The sequence below is a fragment of the Ostrinia nubilalis genome, chromosome 21 (assembly GCF_963855985.1).
Source record: "Ostrinia nubilalis chromosome 21, ilOstNubi1.1, whole genome shotgun sequence".
Lineage (NCBI taxonomy): Eukaryota > Metazoa > Arthropoda > Insecta > Lepidoptera > Crambidae > Ostrinia > Ostrinia nubilalis.
The window spans coordinates 11,904,755-11,929,687 of NC_087108.1; the positions used below are offsets into that span (position 1 = coordinate 11,904,755).

The 24,933-nt window shown below is 35.2% G+C and overlaps 1 protein-coding gene across 1 annotated transcript; it reads left to right on the forward strand.

The window, feature by feature from the left end:
- The first annotated feature begins 627 nt into the window (after positions 1–627).
- On the forward strand, positions 628–24,933 carry LOC135082507 (sarcoplasmic calcium-binding protein). Its single transcript, XM_063977304.1, has 6 exons — positions 628–837; positions 16,532–16,735; positions 17,739–17,900; positions 18,482–18,622; positions 19,437–19,556; positions 20,165–24,933. The coding sequence occupies exons 1-6, from the start codon at positions 736–738 to the stop codon at positions 20,273–20,275; spliced, it is 840 nt and encodes a 279-aa protein (XP_063833374.1). The 5' UTR covers positions 628–735; the 3' UTR covers positions 20,276–24,933.

Genomic DNA, 24,933 nt, shown 5'->3' on the forward strand with positions numbered 1-24,933 from the left:
CTAGCAACTACAAAATAAGCAAGTCATAAATAAATGCGGATAACGTATGCGTATAATTTTCAATTTTACGCACCGAGCGGAATACCGAATATTCACGCAAAAAGGTATGGGACTTCATGCACAGACAATAGTTATTTTACTTGAATGTATGGTAGACTATAATATTTTAAACAAAGCAGGTAGGTGAAAAGAAATTGATTAAATTTGCTTCACCATAATTTTAACAACGTTTAGGTTAAAAAGTGGGTAATTTGATTTAAAGCAATCATTAACTAGCTTTCACACGTACTAGCACTGCTGAAAATTAGCAGCTACGGCATCATGTATTGGCCCCTTTTCACGAAATCAGTAACAAAAAGTATTAATTACCACTCAATACTTTATTTATACCAATCTGTTATTCTGCAAAGAAGAAAGACTTCCCTATTCTTTGTTTACCAACCAAAAAGCATAATTAATTGTAAAACATTTCCAATTCTGTTGTATCCTAACAAAGGTTGAATTGCGTTTATTTATCTACAATATCGCCGGTCTCCGTGCCTGAGCACATGCACACAGGTCCAAAACAACTCCCCACCCTACCCACCAAAGAAATAAAACCAATCCGCCATTCCAAAACACAAGTTACTCAGTTTTTGTACAGTGCGGCTCCGGGCGTCAGTGTGAACGCGCGCGCCGGTGACAGTTGTTTAAAAATCGAACTTTTTAAATGAGACTCGTGGCAGTTAAACCAAAATGGCGGTGTCACTAATAAGGTTCGGATTGAGGTCCGTAACGGCGAATTTGGAGAGGACTGCGGCTATTCTATCCAGTGCTGGTGCCCGCCAACAGATTAAGGTACGTCACGCTCTGATGCTTAAGAACTTAAGTTACAACTAAGGATCTTCCGTTATTAGGGCTTCGCAATAAGGGTTAATTTCAATTAACTCTTTCCTAATTTAACAAAGTTTTGAGCTTGTTAATAATAGGTACATTATGTGGCACATATCGTACGAATTTTGCGATCATCCGTGAACTGACTGCATTCACTTTCAATGGTAGATTCTGGTTTTGAGAACTGGTTTGATTGCCTTTCATATTGCTATCTTATCTAATCTTAGTAATTCTCATAGAAGGCCATGTGGACTTCACTGGACCCCTAGGATCTTTGACCTTAGGTACATCATTTCTATGGGTATTTTTGGATGATTGATTTTGTTATTTCAATAAGATTCCAATTAGTTTTTTCATATCTTCATTCTTCAGCTAAGATCGTAATTATCCGAACATTTTGTGGTTTTTAACTTTATTTTATTAATTACAAAGAAAATGGCACCACGTGCCTTTTAACTTTGGCAATTAAAATATGTAGGTAGTTCTATTTTATCTCAAAAACGTATCATACCGACAAATTGTTTATAAATAAATATAACAAGTTCTCACCAAATATAACGATAACCTTTCAGTATCACTGAACTCCATATTTTCGCTAAAATAAGTCTTATTTACTTGTTATTAAGATAATACTAACCACAATGAACGCTGTTCGTTGATAAAGGTTCAACATATTTTATACAGTGTGAGTCACGTTAAAGTGTACATATGAAAATATGTGAAACTAGACCTATTTTTATCGACAAAAAAGAGGTCAAAATTTTTTTGAGATTTTTTTTTAATTTATTATAGATTTTTTTTCTACCAATTACTTCTCGTAAAGAAAACGTAATAACTTTTAAACTAAGAGGTATATCCTGATAAAATAAAAACAGTAATAATGCTAAATAACAGGCGATAGTAAAAAAATACATAAAATACCCAGAAAATGCCAACAAATAATAAAAAATGATACTTTTTGAAAAAAATCTGCTTAAAAATTCGTATTTTTTTTGGTTATTTGATAAATTTCTCAAAAAAATGCCCCTATAATAGGTGGTTTTTATTACTTTGTATTATTCTCTATCGTATTATCTTTGTAAAACCAAAATTCGCATGTCTCTATCCCTATCACAACATTTGCTATGATCGTTTGAACAAAGGCCTGCCACAACATTATTCTCCGGTACAGGTAGAGACAATTTTAATTTTAACTAAAATGCTTATTTTACTTCGAAATCTTTGGTTTTTATTTGAAATCTAACTTGTTTTTATCAAAATTAGAAATCTAGAGCAATTTTCAGTTTCGTTGTTAACGAAGCGTTAATTGGCGCGCCCGGAGAGGCTTAGTTCAAGCGATCATTGCAAACGTTATGATAGGGATAGAGACATGCGATTTTTGGTTTTACGAAGGTAATACGATAGAGAATAATACAAAGTAATAAAAACCAACGGTTATAGGGGCATTTTTTGGAGAAATTTATCAAATAACCAAAAAAACACGAATTTAAAAGCAGATTTTTTTCAAAAAGTGTCATTTTTTATTATTTGTTGGCCTTTTTTGTGTATTTTATGTATTTTTTTAGTATCGCCTGTTATTTAGCATTATTACTGTTTTTATTTTATCAGGATATACCGCTTGGTTTAAAAGTTATTACGTTTTCTTTACAATAAGTAATTGGAAGAAAAAAAATTCTATAAAAAATTAAAAAAAAATCTTAAAAATTTTTTGACCTCTTTTTTGTCGATAAAAATAGGTCTAGTTTCATCTATTTTCATATGTGCACTTTAACGTGACTCACACTGTATAATAACTAGTGTGATCATAATTTAAATTTGAAATTACCAAAACAGATAAAATTGGCACAGACAGTTGGTAGCAGATAAAAGTAATTTTAATTGATGTAAACTTATATGTAAAACATAACTAAATCATGAATCATGGTTATAACAGTGTTTTAACACTTGAGCAAACTTGTTTTCATTATAAGTAAGTCGGTTTTATTGGACTTTAATACATTTAAATGCTGTTACAAGAATACCCTCATTTCACCCTTTTAGCGTATGAACTTGCAAATACCCGCCTTTTCTTTCTGTATTGCTCAGAATTGCTCACAAGGTAAAATAAATTAAGTTGCAAGATTTGACGACAGACACCAGACATGTGAAAGTAAATAAAAGCTTGTAATAAATATGTTAAAGGGGGTCTGGACAACTCAGGCACCCCTTTGCTCTACCTTTCTCATAAACTCTTTTCTACATAAATAAATAAGTACTTATCTAACAAAACATTGGACTATTGTTAAAATTTTATCCGCATCCGTTACTTAATTTTAATTGTACCTACCTACCCACAACTTGATTATGAGTCGTCAATAAAATATCTCAATCTGCGTATTAAAACAACGTGTTATCGTATATAAAAACAAAAAAGCGTTATCGAGTTCTTTTTAGTATACCACAACAGGTGCATGTGATCTCTCCAGCTGCGCATGCGGCATGCGCATTGCGCGGTAGCTCAGATCATAGATGATCTGAGCGCGGTAGAGACTTTCTTTAGTGGGGGTAACTTGAATGTCAAATAAGTATTCTTGTTCTGTATTTTGTTGGTATTTTATTTTAACCTACAATATCAAATAAATTGCTAGTAAGAAAGAAAGAAAAATTATTTATTATCAACAAATAAAAAAAAAGTGCAAATACAATGAGGTCACCCACTCATTATCATCTTGACAGTTGACATTTTACTGCCAAGTGCCAAGCACCCCCTGCGTACAAGGTACCCACTGAAAACTAGTTCAGTGGGTACCTTGTACGCAGGGGGTGCCTTGTAGTAGCTACTCACTTACTTACTAAATTCTGTGCTAAATTATTATACCTAAACGCGAAAGTTTGTAGGGATATAAATATGTGTTTGTTAGTCTTTCGCGCAATAATTACTGAACGGATTTTGATGAAACTTTAGTTTTTATCAGATCTAGGCTTCAAAAATTTGAATGAACTTAGAAAGTTTAGACTTTGATACCAATCACAAACTAAATAGGTATATGATCGATCTCTTTTCTTTACTAATTAAATCAATGCAACTTTATTAAATTTATTTCAAAAACTAATATTTATACTACACATTAGTCACATAATTTGCATAACCGGCACATTAATTTATAATTAATCAATACAAATGAAACGGTGAAAATTATCATACACAGGTTTGTGTATTGCGCTTCAATATTTTTTATGTCAGCTGAGCTGGGGTCATCCTATTATCTGTGACTAGTCGAAATAAACGAGTAAACAAACAGATAACAATTAACACATTAAATTATTGTAGGTAGGCACATACAAACATGTGACCAATAAATGATTATCGTTTTAAATTAAATTGTATTGTTATAAATATTTTTTACAAACAGCCCCACCAATAGAAGTAATACCTATCCTAAAAGTAATTGATTAATTACAACAAGGCTCTTAAAAAAGATTTTACACGTCCCAAAATACAGAGAGGTGAGATGCAGGCCAAAAGCTTCCTCATTATGGATAAAAAAATGCTTGCCCTACCACTATTTCGCACCACTAATTTACTAGCTCCAAACTAAGTAAAACTGGTCCATGTTTATTTATTCGATAATAAATAAAAAATAATAACTCATTTTATTTGTCCACACCGGGATGTAAACCCACAACTAGCTTTCTTTATACGCGAACCACCGTCCACCGCGCCAGGTGGCTGAAAAGCCAACATCGCTAAACAAAAGGCTTGAATCATTATACTAAAATAATCAAACCATTGTAATTAAGAATAGAATAAATAAGGTCACAGAGACAATAAAATAATCAGGGTTTTCATAACAATTAAACATTCAAGCCTATTTAGTTGTAAGAACATAAATTGTTATGTATTCTTACTTATAAAGGCTGGACCGATTAATGATTAGAGTACAGTCAGCGTCATAATATACTTCGTGACATCCAAAAATATCCGTAACCATAACCGAAGCTTTCGGATATCCGAAATAAAAAAATATCCGTAACCGTAACCTTTCAAAAGTTTCGGATAGTTTCGGATGTAGGCAGTTTAAATTATTTTTTGTACAGCATTATATGAAAAGGCATAAAAGCCTGATTTACCTTTATAATGCCATCTAGTATCAATTTTTATTTTTTTATTAATTACTTTTTATTCGATATAAAGTGTGCGGCCATGAATGAACCGTGTTGGAAAACTATTGTAAATTACACTCTGAAGCACAGATATCCGTAACCGTAACTTTCGGATATCCGAAATAAAAAAATATCCGTAACCGTAACCGAAACCGGTATAATATTATTCCTATATCCGTAACCGAAACTACATATCCATAACATCCCTAATACAAAGTAGCTAAAAAGGTCTAAAGCTAACACGTCTTTGTTACGATTGGAATAAGGTTGTGTTGTCAACTTTAACGTGGAAAGCATTAGGGGAGGCCTATGTTCAGCAGTGGACTTCCTATGGCTGAAATGATGATGATGATGTCAACTTTTTGGCCACTTTGGGTATCACGAACTATTTGACGCTGACTGTACAGAGAAACAGCTCAATAGACTATACATTTTTATTGCATAATAGCTCCTCTATTGACAACGTAATAGATATAAAAGTTTACAAAGTTTGATTATGATGTCTGTATACCAACCAACCAGTTTGACCAGGTAGGCACGACACGAATACAAAACCAGCCTTGGCTTAGCAAAAAACGTCCTTCAGAAAGATAATAGGGATTGGTTTTTGTTTTTGCCTATCAACTTACTTACTTGATGACGTAATGGCTTAGCGTTACGTTTATTATCTGTTACTAAGTTACTAAGGTATACTTAATAAGCCCAATTACCGTTTTATTTGTTATAGCTTTTGCCCGCGGCTTCACCCGCTTGAAATTTAGTTTGTCACATATCGTCATAAATTATAGCCTATATGTTATTCTGGGTTTTATAACCCAGTTTGTTTATACAATAATACTGTAAAGTTTCATGAAAATCCGTTCAGTAGTTTTTGCGTGAAAGAGTAACAAACATCCAGACATCCAAACATCCAGACATCCACACAAACTTTCGCATTTATAATGTTAGTAGGAAGGAAACACACTCATATTGGTGTAAAAATTAAACGAGCTTTGTCGGATTAATTGAAAACAGTAAAAAATAACATAATATTACTTAATAGGTACAAAAAACAGTGTTTTTGTGGTGCTAAAACAAAGTTTTACTTGTATATGCCCATGTAAAAGTGACGATAACAAAAAAATACAACGAATCTATTTGTCGTTATCTTAGGTCGTTGGTAGCATCTTTGTGAATAAGTTTTACTTCTAGTTAAACAAGTTATGGATTAAACAATATTTACCACCTAAAGTAATAAAAAGGTCAAGAAAACTGGTTCTACTGCCAAACTGAATATTATTAACTATTGTGGTAAAAAAAAAGATGAACCTAAAGATCATGAAATAATTACTGCGCAGAGCGCAATTAGTTACTTACGAGTTACTGCCATCCATTTTGTTTCAGATAAGTTCTTAACTATAATATTATGTACAAATGCCAAAAGAGGTTTGTTTGTTCCATGAAAAGTGGTAGTGTGATAGGAAAAGTGGCCTTTTGTGAGGTTCCGTTACCTGTAGACTAGGGTTTCTGATTTCTCGACCTATTTTTTTTCTCGAGTTTCGGGAATTCTCGAGGCGAAAGTCTCGAGTTTTCTCGGGTCTCGAGTCTTTAAATTAAAACTGTTGAAATCGGTTGAAATTTAATAAAAACACAGGTTTTTTAATCTAATATTAGGTATATTTACTTTAATGCACAACAATCAATATTAGAATTTAGTACCACTTATTTTGGTAAGAAAACAAACAAAAAATGAAATCTTCTTTCATAATTAATCTATACTTATAATAAATCTGTAGAGAGGTCAATTCTGTACATGAAATATATTTTCAAAATAACTATCAGGGGGTGATTAGTGATCGATACTGATGCCAAAAATGCAATCAGTAAAATTTTTGTCTGTCTGTCTGTCTGTCTGTCTGTCTGTATGTATGTTCCTTATAGAAACAAAAACTACTCGACGGATTTTAACGAAACTTGGTACAATTATTCTTCATACTCCTGGGCAGGTTATAGGATACTTAGGAATTCCCACGGGAACGGGCATTAGCGGGAAAATCCTTTTGTATGAAAAATCTAAACCGCTTAAGTTAGACGCTTGAAATTTGGCAAGCAGGTACCTTAGTAAACTTAAAGCTTAGTTATAACAGGATATTGCAAAATTCCTACGGGAACGGGAATTAGCGAGAAAAAACATTTGTATGAAAAAATCTAAGCCACGTAAGATAGACGCTTGAAATTTGGCATGCAGGTACCTTAGTAAATTTAAAGCTTAGTTACAACAGGATATTGCAAAATTCTCACGGGAACGGGAGTTAGCGGGAAAAAACATTTGTATGAAAAAATCTAAACCGCGTAAGTTAGACGCTTAAAATTTGGCATGCAGGTACCTTAGTAAACTTAAAGCTTAGTTACGTCAGGATATTGCAAAATTCCCACGGGAACTGGAATTAGCGGGAAATTCCTTTTGTATGACTGACTCACTGACATACCCACGCACAGCCTAAACGGCTAAACGTAGGCACTTGAAATTTATAAGGGACGTAGCTTAGGTACCGTAGAGGTGCACTAAGAAAGGAATTCCCGAAATTCCTACAGGAACAGGAATTACCGGGAAAATCCTTTTGTATGAAAAATCTAAACCGCTTAAGTTAGACGCTTGAAATTTGGCATGCAGGTCCCTTAGTAAACTTAAAGCTTAGTTACAACAGGATATTGCGAAATTCCAACGGGAACGGGAGTTAGCGGGAAAAAACATTTGTATGAAAAAATCTAAACCGCGAAAGATAGATGAAGGGGGTAAAACGGGATCCACGCGTACGAAGTCGCGGGCGGCCGCTAGTATTAACTAATAATCATAACTTAGTTATTAACTAAAGAAACAAAAGTCATAAAGTCGCGTGTACTTTAAGGATAAATAACAATAAAAAATCTGGAGCTACAATTGAATCACTTGTTTTCCAAAGGACACAAGTCCAAATAGCAAAATTACGATAAATAGTTTTTTTTATAAACAAAAAACACTTTTTAATATTTTTTTAAATTTCTTTAGGATAACGACTTGAATAAACTTTACGAGGAGGCACGAGTACCTAACCTAACAGACAGTTAACAAATTTTTCGGTCTTTAAATCAGTCAGAATTAAATATACATAATAAATAGGTATAGCATACTCGTAGGTAAACATTATTACTTAGTTTCGATTGAGATCATTAATTGCAAATCAAATCAGTTAAAAAAGAAAGACTAGGCCAGTCTAAAAGCAACGTTAACTATTAAATAATTAAAAACTTACTTTTGTCTAAGAAAACAGGCTTTCAAGACTATTAAATCTTCAAAATCGAAACTCGAGAATTCTCGAGCTCCGGTAATTTTTTTCTCGTCTCGAGTGAAGCCAAATTTCTCGAGTTTTCTCGAGTTCGAGAAGGCTCGAGCAGAAACCCTACTGTAGACTAGATTTTCCCCAGGACAAACTTGACCTTCACTGGTTGGGTTTTTATTGGGTCAAGCTGTAGATCCTGGCTACACAGGAGTTGCAGCGGTGGGAACGAGAGGTGGGAATAGTCCCGTTGTAGACCTCCCTACCCAAGTAGCAACAGATTATCTTCATAATGCATTGAAGATATCTTGAAGACTAGTAGCCTAATTCCAGCCGTTGTCTTGGCCAAGACAATAGTCGCACTCAAGAAATCTTGAAGTTATGCCCCAAGACAATGGTAAGCAAAAAAGGGCACAATCCTTTGGAAATCACTGAGACAGAGTTAAGACAACGCTTAAGGCAGACTTAAACCCTAATTAAGAGTGTAGTTTTAAGAATTTCTAAACAAGTACTTTAATATAACTTGTAGTATGACTGTAGACAAGGAAATAGAGTTGAAGATATCTTGAATACTTATTTAAGAGTAATAATTATTTTTACAGCTAAGGTTTATTTAACTTCATGAAGAACTATGTAAGACACTTTTTATTAAAGAGGAACTTTAATTTAGTAAACATTGTGATCTTTAACACTAAATCAACTTTAGATAAAGGTTAATAAAAATGGCGATTAAATTATTTTAAAAACTAATTTATATCATGTCTAGAATAGACCGTGAATGTCATTTTTGCATAGGAAATATAAAACGCATTGTGGTTTCTCGTGTAAAATCAATGGATAATGTTATAAAACAGGAGGGCCTTGAAAAAAACCTAATAAGATAAATAAAATATTACGAAATAGTATTGTATAAAGAAAACTTTGAGGTTATAAAATAAGATTTTATTTTATGCAAACGTTCTTAGACATTTATGCAACTAGAAAAAGTGTAACAAAGACGTACTTCAATTTAAATGTCCTCTTGTTATGATATTATTGGCTAATTTCTGATTTATTTTTTGTTACACATAGCTCATAATGGCGGTAATTCTAATTTGCCTTAATGTAGCAAGAGTATAGAAGATTTTTAATATGTAAGTTTAGTGAAGAAAGAGTTGAGTCAAGTTATACTTTACATAGTATTAGTTTAGTAACATTAGATTTAACTTACACTTAAAATTCACTTGATGAAGTATTACTTAAGTGCATATGGTATCAAGTAGATCTTTAGTTTTATTTAGTTAAAACTATATAGTTTTCATTCTGTCTCAGTCTTGCTAAATTATTGGTCCTGCTATACATTAAAGAACAATTCATTTACTAACTAATTTATTAATTACATGATTTCTTCCTCGGACTGTCCGTGTGGAAGTCGAAAATGGTTCTAATAGGATTTTAATTGGTTTTTACGTTTTTAGTTTTGTTATAACATACATAGGGCGGGTAAATTGCACCACCCGCATATTTCGTAAAGTATTCTTTGAACTTTGTAATTGCGACACTCAGAGATAAGCAATTAATTTTATTGAATATCGGCCATATGATTTTTGCCGTATTAATGAACACATGACGTATTTTATTGTGAAAAGTTTTTATTTAATTGTTTTTATGGAATTTTAACAATTTGTGATTTTGTTAAATTTAATCACACAGTGGTTCTAATTTATTAAATGAGAAGATTGAGAAGCGTAAATATGTGTGGATTACAATTAATAGAAACATTTTTCGGTAGTTATTATGTTAAGATTTTTTTAAAGGTAGGCCTACTGTCACCTAGTTAGTTTAAATTGTATAATATCATGTTGTACCCAACTTTACCATAATGTACAATTTCGAAAATATTTTAGACAATATTTTAGTAAATCATATTTTGAGTTTACTTATAATAAATCTGTAGAGGTCAATTCTGTACATGGAATATATGTATTTTCAAAATAACTATCAGGGGGTGATTAGTGATCGATACTGATGCCAAAAATGCAATCAGTAAAATTTTTGTCTGTCTGTCTGTGTGTCCGTCTGTATGTTCCTTATAGAAACAAAAACTACTAGACGGATTTTAACGAAACTTGGTACAATTATTTTTCGTACTCCTAGGCAGGTTAAAGTATACTTAGGAATTCCCACGGGAACGGGAATTAGAGGGAAAATCCTTTTGTATGAAAAATCTAAACCGCTTAAGTTAGACGCTTGAAATTTGGCATGCAGGTATCTTAGTAAACTTAAAGCTTAGTTACAACAGGATATTGCAAAATTCCCACGGGAACGGCAATTAGCGGGAAAATCCTTTTGTATGAAAAATCTAAACCGCTTAAGTTAGACGCTTGAAATTTGGCTTGCAGGTATCTTAGTAAACTTAAAGCTTAGTTACAACAGGTAATTGCAAAATTCCCACGGGAACAGGAATTAGCGGGAAAATCCTTTTGTATGAAAAATCTAAACCGCTTAACCTTTAACTATGGACGTCGGGTCTCAGAGGCCCACCCCCCTTTTCAATTTCTCGGTTTAAATACCTTCCCGCCACGTACTGCTCTCGACCATCTCAGTAGCTTCAGTTTTAACTGTGTTTGGACCGAGGAGGCATAAAATCGCGTCTTCCGGCACTTATTACGTGAGTAATAAACATCCAAAATTTTATCGGGGTCTGGGAGACCCGATGACTATAATTTCCATACAAACATACTTGTATGGATGTGACTTGTCAACTATAATTTTTTTATAGTATATCATTATAATATGTTGTAAATTGTTTTAGTTTAAGAATACATAATGGTAGAAAGTATCTGAGTACATCAGCTATATTATTAGCCCAACTATCTAAGTAACATTCCAGAAGTAAGGTTTTACTTGTAGACGATCCTTCTTTTGAATTTAGATGTCTTAGAAGGTACCATTGCTGCAGATTCCGATTCTGAATGGTGTATATTCTGCCTATCAAAGCTCTCAAAGAAAGATGACACATGCCTGTAGAGATAATTTAATTTGTCTTTAGTGTTCTAGGCCACTGTTTATAATTTTAGTAAGTTTAACCCTTGTCAAAATTTTTATTTTATGCCTTTCAGAAATTCTGTTTATATTTTTATGTTACACGGTTATTAATTAGCAAGGAAAAAAATATAAGTTTGATTTATTATTAATCGACTGTAATTAAGGAGCCTATATGTGATGCCAAGTCAATTAACACTGAAAAATGTCTATGTTTTTTAAATTTGCCAAAAAATAATTAAATAATGATTAAAAATTGATTACATTTACTACTAGATCCTTTATTAATGGTTATTAGATATATATCAACTCTTTGATAAATTCAAATTGGTTCAGATATGAAATTATGAAGAATTTTAGATAGGGGTCTGTGAGACCCGACGTCCATGGGAGTGTGATTATTTTTTCACGACTATAGTTAAAGCTTAAGGTAGACGCTTGAAATTTGGCATGCAGGTATCTTAGTAAACTTAAAGCTTAGTTACAACAAGATATTGCAAAATTCTCACGGTAACGGGAGTGAGCGGGAAAAACATTTGTATGAAAAAATCTAAACTGTCGCGGGCGGCCGCTAGTAATAGCATAATTTAGTTTGCGGGCGACCGCACGCATTTTGTATCAAAAAATAATACAATAAGCTGCGCACGCAGGTGCATTACCTTGAATTAATAGGCGTGATCCTGTTTTATCGAAATCGTCCCGTTAAGAGTATTTTTTCTCAAAATGTACTAATTCTAGTCAAAAAGTAATTAACTTAATCTTCAGAAAACTATTTCTAAGACAATGGTCTTTAAAAAGTCCTAAGTAAATCTACGAATACTTTATTTACTTTGCAACACTTAAATAATACTTTATCTATACTATTTAGTATTAAGTGAGCATACAAAAAGTATTAATTTAGTAAAATAAGTTTTTTTTAACTTAAGCTAAGAATAACTTAAGACCAAATTATCTAAAGAATACTTAACTTGGTTTTGGGTATTCTTAATTTGCTTAAGTAGCGCTCGATGAAGAATATAAAGTCTTAAAGAAAAAAATCTCTATTCTAAGTTAATTTGGTTTTAGCTTAAGTGTAAATTTAGATAGGGTTAAGACAAGTAAGATTTTGCCATTAATACCAATTGCTACTTGGGTAGGTATCCAAACAATCAAGTAGGTAAGATTAAAAAAACTGCACGTTTTCTCAATATAGCCAATCATCTCTCTTTTGCCTCTCACATAAAAAGGGTCAAAACGCCACTGGGTATTAGATTATGTAATCGCCATAGGCTCACAGGCCAACAAGGACGGTCAACGACTTCGGATCAGTCGGATGTGACTAATCTTCTACAAGTTAACATCTTTGTTGTCCATAAGAAGCTAAGTATGTATGGACCATTTGAAAAGGCCGACAATAGATTGAGCTGCCAAAATGTTTCTACAATGATTGTAAACAAAATAAGTAAACAAATCATCGCTCAAAGAAGAATTTAAGTTATTTTGGATGTATTTTATTTTAATATGGGTATTCAGAAATGTCAAAACTTGTAGAATAGGTACTAACCAGCAAGATTTAATTTTGTTTTTGCTAGAAACTTATTTCCGATATTTTATTCATACGAGAAAGTTTTTGTATCACGAGATACTCAAATTATTCGTCATTCGTTTCATTTCATTAATTTTCATATCACGAAACAATCCGGATTCGTCAAGATTTTATGAATAAAAAGAAAAAAATAGTACTACATACAATGAATTTAGCAATCGTACCTAGGTATGTTGTTAATAGGTACTACCTAATACCATCAGGTGAGACACAGGCCAAGAGCTTCCTCGTTGTAGATAAAAAAAATCTACCTAACAAAAGTCCCTAGGCAGGTACAGTTACTTACATCTACAATGTTTTGCTACGCAATGTTCATATAACCATACAATGCAATTCGCCAATAAAAAGCTTAACAATGATGCAAAGAACGAATGCATTCTGCATCCCGCAACACGCTGTATCCACACTTATTGGTCCAATCATTTGATTTAACCGATTCGCCACCTCAGCTTTTCAGAAACGACCTTTAAACGTATACAGATAAGGTGCAAGTAACCATGTGGGTAGATGGAGATTGGTTATAATATGACCTTAGTGATTTGCGAATTGGCCCATGGCTGAATGACTTTGGTGTGGAAGTGGGCCGTCGACGGGCGATCAGTCATTTTGAACTCGTTAAAAGTAGGGGAAGGATCAAGGATGTACCAAAATTCAATTGATCCCACTTAAAGTTAGATGCTTCCGTGATCTCTCATGTTACAAGCTTTGATTTCAGAGACTAGGGTTTCTGAGTTATCTCAGAAACCCTAGTTCAAAAATTGAAATGTAAGGAAGGGCAGAGAAAGTCCTGAAAAAAAGTCATTTTTAAACGGTTTTTAATGTGGTAGATAGAAAGATAAATCGTTTATTGGCAAATACTTTAGCACACATTATGTATACTTAGATGCAACAAGACAAAAGTGACAAAATAGCAGGAGACTTGAAATAAGGGGTTCAAAACTTAAAATCTTAAGGAATGGCAGATGAAGTATCGAAAAAGTGTCATAACTGCGATTTCTGACTAGGAGAATTGACTTGACTTACTTAGGAGAATTGAAGCCCTGATTAAATGTTAAATCAGATTTCAAATGAGATTTAGGGAACTAAAACTTGCTGGTATTAGTTATGTGACACTAAATATGATGATGAGTGAGACATACACAAGTCACAAAAATCCATTTTCTCCCAGACAAAACGCTTAACGCAGACTTAATTAATTACACAACTCATTAAATCATTCATCGATTACATTAGCAATCGTAAACAGGAAAACGTAGTAGGTAGGTCGATTTACATTTTTTGTTGTCCATTGTAAATAAGTTTTGGCCTTCATCATTGTGGCTGCTGAATACTTGTTGATAATGCGTGGTATGACAAAGATAATGTAATCGAGGACATGTGCCTTGTGATAGACAATATGAAGGACATGGTTTTATAACATTTTTATTACAGGGGATACCAAGCACTTATTAACATTCTGACAGCAACAGTTTCAAGTAATAAAACTATGTAACATTAAGTAATTGACATTCTTTTTATGAGCTACCACTTTTGACAGATTTTTTCAAGCAACTACTTAAATACTAAACGTACAATAGTTGGATTTGGTTTTATTGGTAGATCATACTGTAGGTAGCCGTAGATCCTGGCTATACATGAGTTACAGTGGTGGGATAGACAGCTGGGATTAAGTAATAACTTAGTTCTGAAACAAAAGGAACATACGACGACTTATTTGAAGTTGAATCTTGAAATATCCATGAATTTCAAGGCAACTACCTACCTAGATTTTTTTCAACTAGGTAGGTAGGTAATTGGGTCAAAATTAAGTAAACAAAACAACCTTCAAAATCACTGACATTGGCTCCACTACTACACAGTTCCTTTTACATTTTAGCAAAAGTGCAAGGTCACGCATTCAAAGCTAATTCATTCTTAACTATTGAATACATTAGTTTGGCTTTGGATAGAACCATACAATTAATAAACAACACAGCAAGCTACAGAATCGCTTTATAAAGGACACGAACGACTGGTTTGAAACTTATTTATTATCTTAATACCATTTAACTGTTAGGTAATCTGTCTGTGTTACTATATTACTATGCGCCATGTTTGAGCTCATCTTCATTACGATCGGTGTGGTGAGTTGTGACATTTCCTTCGGTCACTCGAGAGACAAAAGTACCTAATGTTAGTCAAACGGTACTAGTCCCGTTGAAGTGGCCTGACTTCGAAAGTCGCAAGGGTTACTTATATGATCTATCCTTTCCTACAACATCTTTAATGGGGAGACCTGCTTATTAATAACCACACGGTCCCATCTAATGGTCTAAGCAAGTCCTTGATAGTTAGCTATCTACTACGACTACGTAACCTTGGTGGAGTATACACTATTGGTGGACAAGCTGTAGATCCTGGATAATCAGGAGTTGCAGTAGTGGGAACAATTACGTTGCCATCAAGTCGGGACTACAAGTCCATAAAGCAAAGGTTGTAGTCCTTCAGCAATATTACTCTTTGGGAGACTTTCTTATCTAAGCCTTAGTTAAATATCCATCAGAAAGTTTGTCCTTAAAAGGCGAGTGCATTAACCTAACCAACGCATTCGCTAGTCCTTGAAGCTATTTATAGATAAGCCCGCTAAGCTCTGCGATGCAATAGCATAGTAACAATTCTTAAAGGATTACAACTTACAAGTAGGTACGCAGCGTATTTTTATCTTAGAAGGTAACGCCTTCAAAAGCCGGCTTAGTATTACGAAGAAACAGATTTTTTCAGTTAGACAATTGGCATGCATGTTTAATGAATGAACGACTACGTCTATGTTAATTTTCCTGTCTTTATGTTTGTAAACACAAATATTTCTTAAAGGCATTACAAAACATTCACACCCGTAATAAGTATGTTTTTATTGCTAAACGTTTATTTGACCTTCTTTAAAGCACGCGGGGAGATTGCTAAGTCCAACTTAATTTGCATTATTGATCAATATTGAACCGTAACCCCATAAGTTTACAGTTAACATTACATTGTAGCCGGTTAAGCGTAGCAACCGCAACTGCGCCGGCGCATAAAGAGGTCAATGCACTTTATCGTTGCATTATCGATGTAGGTGCAGGCGTGACATCAAGTCAATGTTATTTTTAGGCCTGACTAATTTGGATTTATGAAGAAATGAATAACCTATTGCAGATTAAGAAATTTTAGACATTTTCCAAATGCAAATAGCTCGCACGAACCGGGATTAATAAATTTTCACATCTTAACTTGTAAAATTGATCATGAGATATGCAGGAGTTGTACTTAGTTCTTAAGAGCAGTAGGTACATACTCGTAGTAGACAACAATACAACCTATATTGCACTTCCTCCTATTAACGTAAAGTGGCCTATATACCATTGAGTGTGGGATGCAAGCTTCCATAATACAGAAAGCATGGTCTCTCCGCATTCTCGCATACATAGCGAACTTAAAATAGTTGGTATATTTCGTGACAGAACCTTCTAATGCAAGCGTTTTTGTAATCAATCAATCACTATAACTGTCAATATGTTCACGAGCTATTGAACACAAAAACCATCTGGTAAAATCTAAAATTTTTTCTTAACTTAATATCTTTTCTTTCCAGTTAATCCACACCAAACCAGTATGCCACAACGGCGTCTGCTACCTCCAGGAGCGGTCCAGCGATGGCGACCTGACAGACGCCTGCAGCGCCCTTCGTCGCAGCTACAGCAAGCACCACGGCAGGCCTGAAGAGGACCGCCGAAAACGGCAGAGCGACAGCGATAGTTCGTCAGACTCCGACACCGAGTGCAAAGGATTGGATAGGGTGAGAAGACTTGATTCTTGATTACCCAATGATTGGGTATATTGGGTATTCATTAAGCAATAATGAGGGTGGCAAAATGTATCAGATTCCGTACTCCTACCCGCCGCTAAGTAAAAACTGTGTTGCGACTGGTAGTGTTCGTCATCGTCCAACCGCGCAACGTTTGGCCGGTACACATCTTCCAACGTTGCGGTTTCGAGTATAATGTATGTATATCCTTTGAACTCCTTCTATGTTCTTCTGATTAATTTTGTTGCGGGCCCAATGAGACAGAAAGACTTTTCCCCGTGACAAACTTGACCTTCATTGGTTGGGTTTCTATTGTCGGTCAAGCTGTAGAACCTGGATACACAGGAGTAACATCGGGGAAGGGACGAGAAGTGGGAATAGACCCATCCTGTTACCTATCTCCTGCTTAAAGGTAACGGTAAACCCCCAGAAAAAATGTCATCAAAGTAGGGACATGCAATATCACGCTAACCTGCATCTTTTACGATTGTGGAAACAACAGACTAGTAGAGTAATAAGATCATGTAACTCTTTCGTACATTCCCCGCAGAGTGTAGCTAGTTCCACGCGACAATAGTAAACGAGGAAGGTGTTGCATTGGCCGACTCGTGATCTGAGAAACGCTGGTTCGAAACCGCCACTGGACAATATCAAAATTTAGCTTAGCACGAGGGGCTAGCTAGCTATGTACTTAGTTTTTATTTGTCTTGTTTAATGTTTTGTTTTTTGTATTTAAAATGTTGGTTGGAGAGGCGCCCGCTGAAAACCAGCGTCGGGGCACGCGTGCATGCACGCGTGGCTCGATTAATGCTGAGCGGGCGCCTTTTTGGCACAAAATATTATGCGTGTATAGTTTTAAGTCCCTTTGTTCTGTTTTTGTTTTCTTTTGTGTCAAATAAAGTTTTTCTTATTCTTATTCTTATTTGCAGCTGGGGAATTCTTATACCTCCTGATGTTTTTTAACCATCAAACTAAACCATGTTTTCTTCCACAGTCAGACTTCTGGCGGCGCAAGATGCGCACCGTCCACAACATTCTGGACGTAGACAAGGACGGGCTGATCTCTTTCAACGACTTCGTGCTCTTCGGCGAGCGGTTCAAGGCGTTAGGACATCTGGACGAGCAGCAGGCTAAGGAATTCAGTGATATTATTAAGGTGTGTAGAGAATTTGAAGATGGATATGCATAATATGGAAAATTGCCGATGGTTGAACCACCTTGACCTCGAGCTTTGTGGTGTTTCTTGGGAAAGGAGTTGGAACATCAGTAATAGACAGATCATGTGTGTACCAAACATGCTCGGGAACCATCTCCATAAAAAAGATTGCAAACATCTTGTAACATCATCTGGTGATAAGTCTCCTAGTTCACCAGAGGCAAGTGGAGGATTTGGCATACACTCCCCACGCTGACCAGATCGTCTGCGTATATTATTCTTATCTTTGCATATTTTTATTTAGTTTTACATTTTCGGGAAGCGTGGTGGTTGTCCTATTCTACTTTGCCAGTCTACGTCTTGTATCGTTTGCAACTACATCTTGTAACCAATTACACCAATTAGAACTCTACTACCCAATAAGAGTTTAACTTTCCCCCGGGACAAACTTGATTTTCACTGTTTGGGTTTTTATTGGCGGTCAAGTTGTAGATCCTGGCTACAGAGGAATCGCAGCGGTGTGGGAATAGTCCCGTTGCCCATTGAACAGGGTACAAAACTGACTGCCGTTAACCTTCCAGATGACATGGGAGGAGCAGTGGGGCGCCATAGACCCGTATAACTACGTCACGGTGGAGCAGTACTTGGAGGACATGCACCACGTGCTGAATGACAAGACGCTGAAGAAGAAGGCACACAGGTGGCTGCCGTACTTGTTCAAGGTAATTGTACAAACACTTTTGTTTCAACTTGTAAAATCGCTTCTATTGTGATCATGTGCCACAGTGTGTAAAGAAAGGAATACAGAGATGCACATAGGCTTTTATGGTCACTAACATAATTATTATTACTTACGGGATTGCTACCTGGTACATGGTAGCAATCCCGTAAGTAATAATAATTATTCACATTGGCTGTCTTCTAACGAAAAACTAAAATGGGAACGAGGTAAAATATGAAAAAAAAAGTTTGAGACTTTGTGAGGGATTGAAACCCACGCAAGCGATGCTACACCGCTTAAAGCTAGTTGTGTCCTCTTTAAAATTAACGAAGTTCTTCTAGTTTTGGCATCAGTAGATATAAATGGTTATTTAAAAAATTTCTAGCAGTTCAGTCTACTTCGAAAAAAAGCAGTGGCGGCGTAGCATAAGTTGGCACCCGGGGCGGCACCCCCCCCCCCATAATATAAATTATAGCCTAAGGCATCCCAGAATGGCACCCCCCCTGTCATGACATCACAACCGTCCTTGCCATGCAGATGCGTCAGTGAGTACTAATTGCGCGACTTTTGTCACCCCCTGATGCTTGGCACCCGGGGCGGACCGCCCCCACCGCCCCCCCCTTACGCCGCTACTGAAAAAAAGCCTATTTAAAGTTAACTTTCGAGCTTATATCTCCCCAAATCCGTTTGTCCAAATTCTCTATTTGCCTCTGGTAAATTGAGAGGGTCATCCAGCGTCCTACAGGACAATGGACAATGGAGATGGCCTGATGATTAAGTACGATGTTTTTATAACCCTTGTATCGTTTTCCCAGGCGGTGGACAAGGACAAATCAGGGTTCATCTCGGTGAAGGAGTTCAAGCTTTTCTTCGAGTGCCTCGGGCTGGACAATGAACACGCGGCCGTTGCTTTTGCAGTCATAGACACTAATGGGGTAAGTTTGTGATATTTTTTAGAATAGAATCCCTAACCTCTCCAGCTTAGTTAATATAGCTTTGAACAAGCATATACCTACTAGTATTTAGGAGTGGGTTCACCACACTAGTCCACCGGACGATAGGGTTCGAACCAGCATTCCTCCGATCTGGAGTCGGCAAGTCTGAAACCGACGCCGTTGTGCTATAGTTAACCTATATAGGTTCCCTAATCACAAATATGACCTAAGCTAAAAATGTCACGGTGTAACAAACTTAACTACTATTGTAAGGATTACTTTCTTCAAAAAGCGCGTTAAGCTCTAAGCCATTGGTTCCCAAAGAGGGGGGCGCGCCCCTAGAGGAGGCACAGACCTTTAAAGGGGGGCGCGGGCACGGTAATACTATCATATAGTATTACCGTGGCGCGGGCCATCTGTGTACTTATGTATAAAAAACCTGCGACCGCTGAGAGAATGCATTCCAGACTGCTCGATACGACAAATAAATAATTTTGACTGGAGGAGGGGACTGAATGCTCTAAACCACTACGTTCTTCCAGGTCTAAGAACCCTACTTTATTATAAAGACTAATTAAGTTTATTAAACATTCTCTCACCTTTTACAGGACGGCAAGCTGTCTCTCAAAGAGTTCGTGAAGCTTGGCAAAGACTTCTTCTTCACGGAGGACGAGACCCGCGTGTCCAAGATGTTCTGGGGTCCTCTCAACGAGATTTGAAGTCCTTGAGCCACGCCCCTTGAAGCCAATTCTGCTGCAAATTCTTCTTTCTTTTTAAATTAACCTTTCCAAAATTTGCTTCGTTATTATCAGATTTCTAGAAGAAAGAAGAATGACTAAGTGTTGTCTTTTTCGTATTTTTGCCATTCTTATTTACGGGTAAGAATGACTAAAATTCGTATTTGTATTGACGTGTTTAAAAGGGATTTGCAAGCATAATTTCTGTTAGAGCACAAGTCTATGAAGCCACAAAATCTATAACTTACTTGTAGATTTTAAGGCATAAAGCTTAATATTCCAGGCAAAGGGATCTCGAGGTAATGTTTTGGCAAACGCCAAAAATAATAAAAGTATCCTATATTGCTGCCACTGGTGCCGCTCTGGTGGCAAAAATCCTGGTTTTTTGTGCTGTTTGTGCATTCATAAATTTTATAACATTGCTCATACAGAAATAATACTTGGGAATCGCTAATAAAGGGGTAAAAGCGTTAAAATAGCGCTCAATTTAAGTATAATCCAGTCTAGCCGCAGACGGCTTCTCATTGAGTTTAAATAAGAGACAGTTTAGCAATTTTGCCTCTTTATAGTTTCAATGGACTTCAGCAAACAAACAAATTGTTGCTCTAATATGTTTTTATTTTGACTAATTGAAAAATTGAATAATCTTTGATTGCAAAGAGACTTTTGCCCGATTTCACCATCAATCCCTAATTTTTAAGGGATCCCTATGGTAACAAATAACAGGTACTTTGTTTTCATAGGGGTTACCTAAAAATTAGGGATTGATGGTGAAAACGGGCATTTATGACCTAACCGTATTAGCTACGGTATAAGCACCTTTTTTGATTGACTACGTGCAGTATCGACTGCATTTATACTGTCTAATATGACGTGGGGATGAGAAAGTGAAGCGTCATGTTCGGTTTTGTTTTATTTTCTAAAATTTATGTATTTAATGAAAAGAAAAAAATAAATGGCCTTGGGGGAGGCCTTTGTCCAGCAGTGGACGTCATTTGGCTGAAAAGAAGAAGAAATAAATGGAAATGCGAACAAAACAGAATAGGACAACATCACTTTAAAAAAAAAATATGCTAGACAAGGCAGGTATTTGACCACAATCGCACCTGGTGTTAAGTGAGATGCAGTCTAGGATGGTACATATCTGCCCTGTAAGTGCCTATTCACTCTCGCCTTGAAAACTTGAAATTCTTTACATAATAGACTTCAGCAAACAAACAAAGTGTTGCTCTTATATGATTTTTTTGACGAATTTAAAAATTTACTAATCTTTGATTGCAAAGAGACTATGACCTAACCGTAATATCTACGGTATAAAGACCTTTTTTGATTGACTTAAGTGCAGTATTTACTGCATTTATACTGTATAATATGATGTGAGGATGAGAAAGTGAAGCGTCATGTTCGGTTTTGTTTTATTTTCTAAAATTTATGTATTTAATGAAAAGAAATAAATAAATGGCCTTGGGGGAGGCCTTTGTCCAGCAGTGGACGTCATTTGGCTAAAAAGGAGAAGAAATAAATGGAAATGCGAACAAAACAGAACAGGACAACATCACTTTTAAAAAAAAATATGCTAGACAAGGCAGGTATTTGACCGCAATCGCACCTGGTGTTAAGTGAGATGCAGTCTAGGATGGTACATATCTGCCCTGTAAATGCCTGTTCACTCTCGCCGTGAAAACTTGAAATTCTTTACATAATAGACTTCAGCAAACAAACAAAGTGTTGCTATGATATGAATTTTTTTGAGTAATTGAAAAATTGACTAATCTTTGGTTGCAAAGGGACTTTATGACCGTACCGTGATATACGGTATAAGGACCTTTTTTTATTATTTGCAGACTACGTGCAGTATCGACTGCATTTATACTGTCTAATATGACGTGGGGATGAGAAAATGAAGCGTCATGTTCGGTTTTGTTTTATTTTCTAAAATTTATGTATTTAATGGCAGGTAATTAACTTATGTGTGAACATGTATTAGTGCAGGCAAATAAAACAAAACTAAATGAAAAGAAATAAATAAATGAAAATGCGAACAGAACAGGACAACATCACTTGAAATCTTGCCCAAAAGATTGCTCTTGGTTTTAATAGACTTCAGTAAACAAAAAAATTGTTGCTCTTATATGTTTTTGACTTATTGAAAAATTTACTAATTTTCGATTGCAAAAGAGACTATGACCTAACCGTAATATCTACGGTGTATGGACCTATTTTGATTGACTACGTGCAGTATCGACTGCATTTATACTGTCTAATATGACGCGGGGATGAGAAAGTGAAGAGTCATGTTCGGTTTTGTTTTATTTTCTAAAATTCGTGTATTTAATGGCAGGTAATTAACTTATGTGTGATCATGTATTAGTGGAGGCAAATAAAACAAAACTAAATGAAAATAAATAAATAAATGGCCTTGGGGGAGGCCTTTTTCCAGCAGTGGACGTCATTTGGCTGAAAAGAAGAAGAAATAAATGGAAATGCGAACAAAACAGAACAGGACAACATCACTTTTAAAAAAAATGTATGCTAGACAAGGCAGGTATTTGAGCGCAATCGCACCTGGTGTTAAGTGAGATGCAGTCTAGGATGGTACATATCTGCCCTGTAAGTGCCTATTCACTCTCGCCTTGAAAACTTGAAATTCTTTACATAATAGACTTCGTCAAACAAACAAAGTGTTGCTATGATATGATATTTTTTGAGTAATTGAAAAATTGACTAATCTTTGATTGCAAAGAGACTATGACCTAACCGTAATATCTACGGTATATAGACCTTTTTTGATTGACTTAAGTGCAGTATTTACTGCATTTATACTGTCTAATATGATGTGATTATGAGAAAGTGAAGCGTCATGTTCGGTTTTGTTTTATTTTCTAAAATTTATGTATTTAATGAAAAGAAATAAATAAATGGCCTTGGGGGAGGCCTTTGTCCAGAAGTGGACGTCATTTGGCTGAAAAGAAGAAGAAATAAATGGAAATGCGAACAAAACAGAACAGGACAACATCACTTTAAAAAAAAAATGCTAGACAAGGCAGGTATTTGAGCGCAATCGCACCTGGTGTTAAGTGAGATGCAGTCTAGGATGGTACATATCTGCCCTGTAAGTGCCTATTCACTCTCGCCTTGAAAACTTGAAATTCTTTACATAATAGACTTCGTCAAACAAACAAAGTGTTGCTATGATATGATATTTTTTGAGTAATTGAAAAATTGACTAATCTTTGATTGCAAAGAGACTATGACCTAACCGTAATATCTACGGTATATAGACCTTTTTTGATTGACTTAAGTGCAGTATTTACTGCATTTATACTGTCTAATATGATGTGATTATGAGAAAGTGAAGCGTCATGTTCGGTTTTGTTTTATTTTCTAAAATTTATGTATTTAATGAAAAGAAATAAATAAATGGCCTTGGGGGAGGCCTTTGTCCAGAAGTGGACGTCATTTGGCTGAAAAGAAGAAGAAATAAATGGAAATGCGAACAAAACAGAACAGGACAACATCACTTTAAAAAAAAATGCTAGACAAGGCAGGTATTTGAGCGCAATCGCACCTGGTGTTAAGTGAGATGCAGTCTAGGATGGTACATATCTGCCCTGTAAGTGCCTATTTACTCTCGCCTTGAAAACTTGAAATTCTTTACACAATAGACTTCAGCAAACAAACAAAGTGTTGCTATGATATGTCATTTTTTGACTAATTGAATAATTGACTAATCTTTGGTTGCAAAATGATTTTATGACCGTACCGTGATATCTACGGTATAAGGACCTTTTTTGATTGACTTAGGTGCAGTATCAACTGCATTTATACTGTCTAATATGACGTGGGGATGAGAAAGTGAAGCGTCATGTTCGGTTTTGTTTTATTTTCTAAAATTTATGTATTTAATGGCAGGTAATTAACTTCTGTGTGATTATGTATTAGTGCAGGCAAATAAAACAAAACAATAAAAAAAAAAAAAAAAATGAAAATGCGAACAAAACAGAACAGGACAACATCACTCGAAATTCTCTCAAGAAGTCCGACAGTAAAGATATGATTATCTATCATTATTAACAGCACTCTTTGTATCTTTATCTTTTTTGCTATATGTGCAAAGCGCAGGAAGCCATAATTGAAGAAAAAAAACCAAGACTTGCAGAAATGGTTGAAAACGGCCATGGCGTGGCTTTAGTCTTAAAAAACTTAGGTATTTAATTAATAATTAAGAGTCATTGACTGTTTTAGGTAGGTGTTATAATTAATCAACTTTTATCAGTGAAAATTCCAAAATTAACAAAACAAACAAGTGAATATTGAAATTTTGGAAAAAATCGTGATTTTTTGTGACTATATCAAGTATGGGAGAAAGTATAAGACTAATGGTTACTTTCGATCAACTATACACTCTTATGATTGCATTTTTAATGATCAAATTTTATTATGACGCATTTTATAATATGAAATGTTTAAATGACGGTAATACGACTATTGGATCTATAATAGTTATGTATCATTCCTATTTTGCATTATTATAATTAATGAAATAGTGACTAGTGTAAGTAGTTGATGAGTGAATCTGTAAAACATTCGTTTTCGAATGAGGAAAAAGGACAAAGAATCTCATTAAAGATTTGTTGAAA

Bases quoted from the DNA above. Each gene is read 5' to 3' on its own strand.
- LOC135082507 (XM_063977304.1), top strand. From the start codon at position 736: ATGGCGGTGTCACTAATAAGGTTCGGATTGAGGTCCGTAACGGCGAAT. The intron at 16,736-17,738 runs GTGAGAAGACTT...TTTCTTCCACAG, and splicing joins AGTGCAAAGGATTGGATAGG to TCAGACTTCTGGCGGCGCAA. The intron at 17,901-18,481 runs GTGTGTAGAGAA...TTAACCTTCCAG, and splicing joins AATTCAGTGATATTATTAAG to ATGACATGGGAGGAGCAGTG.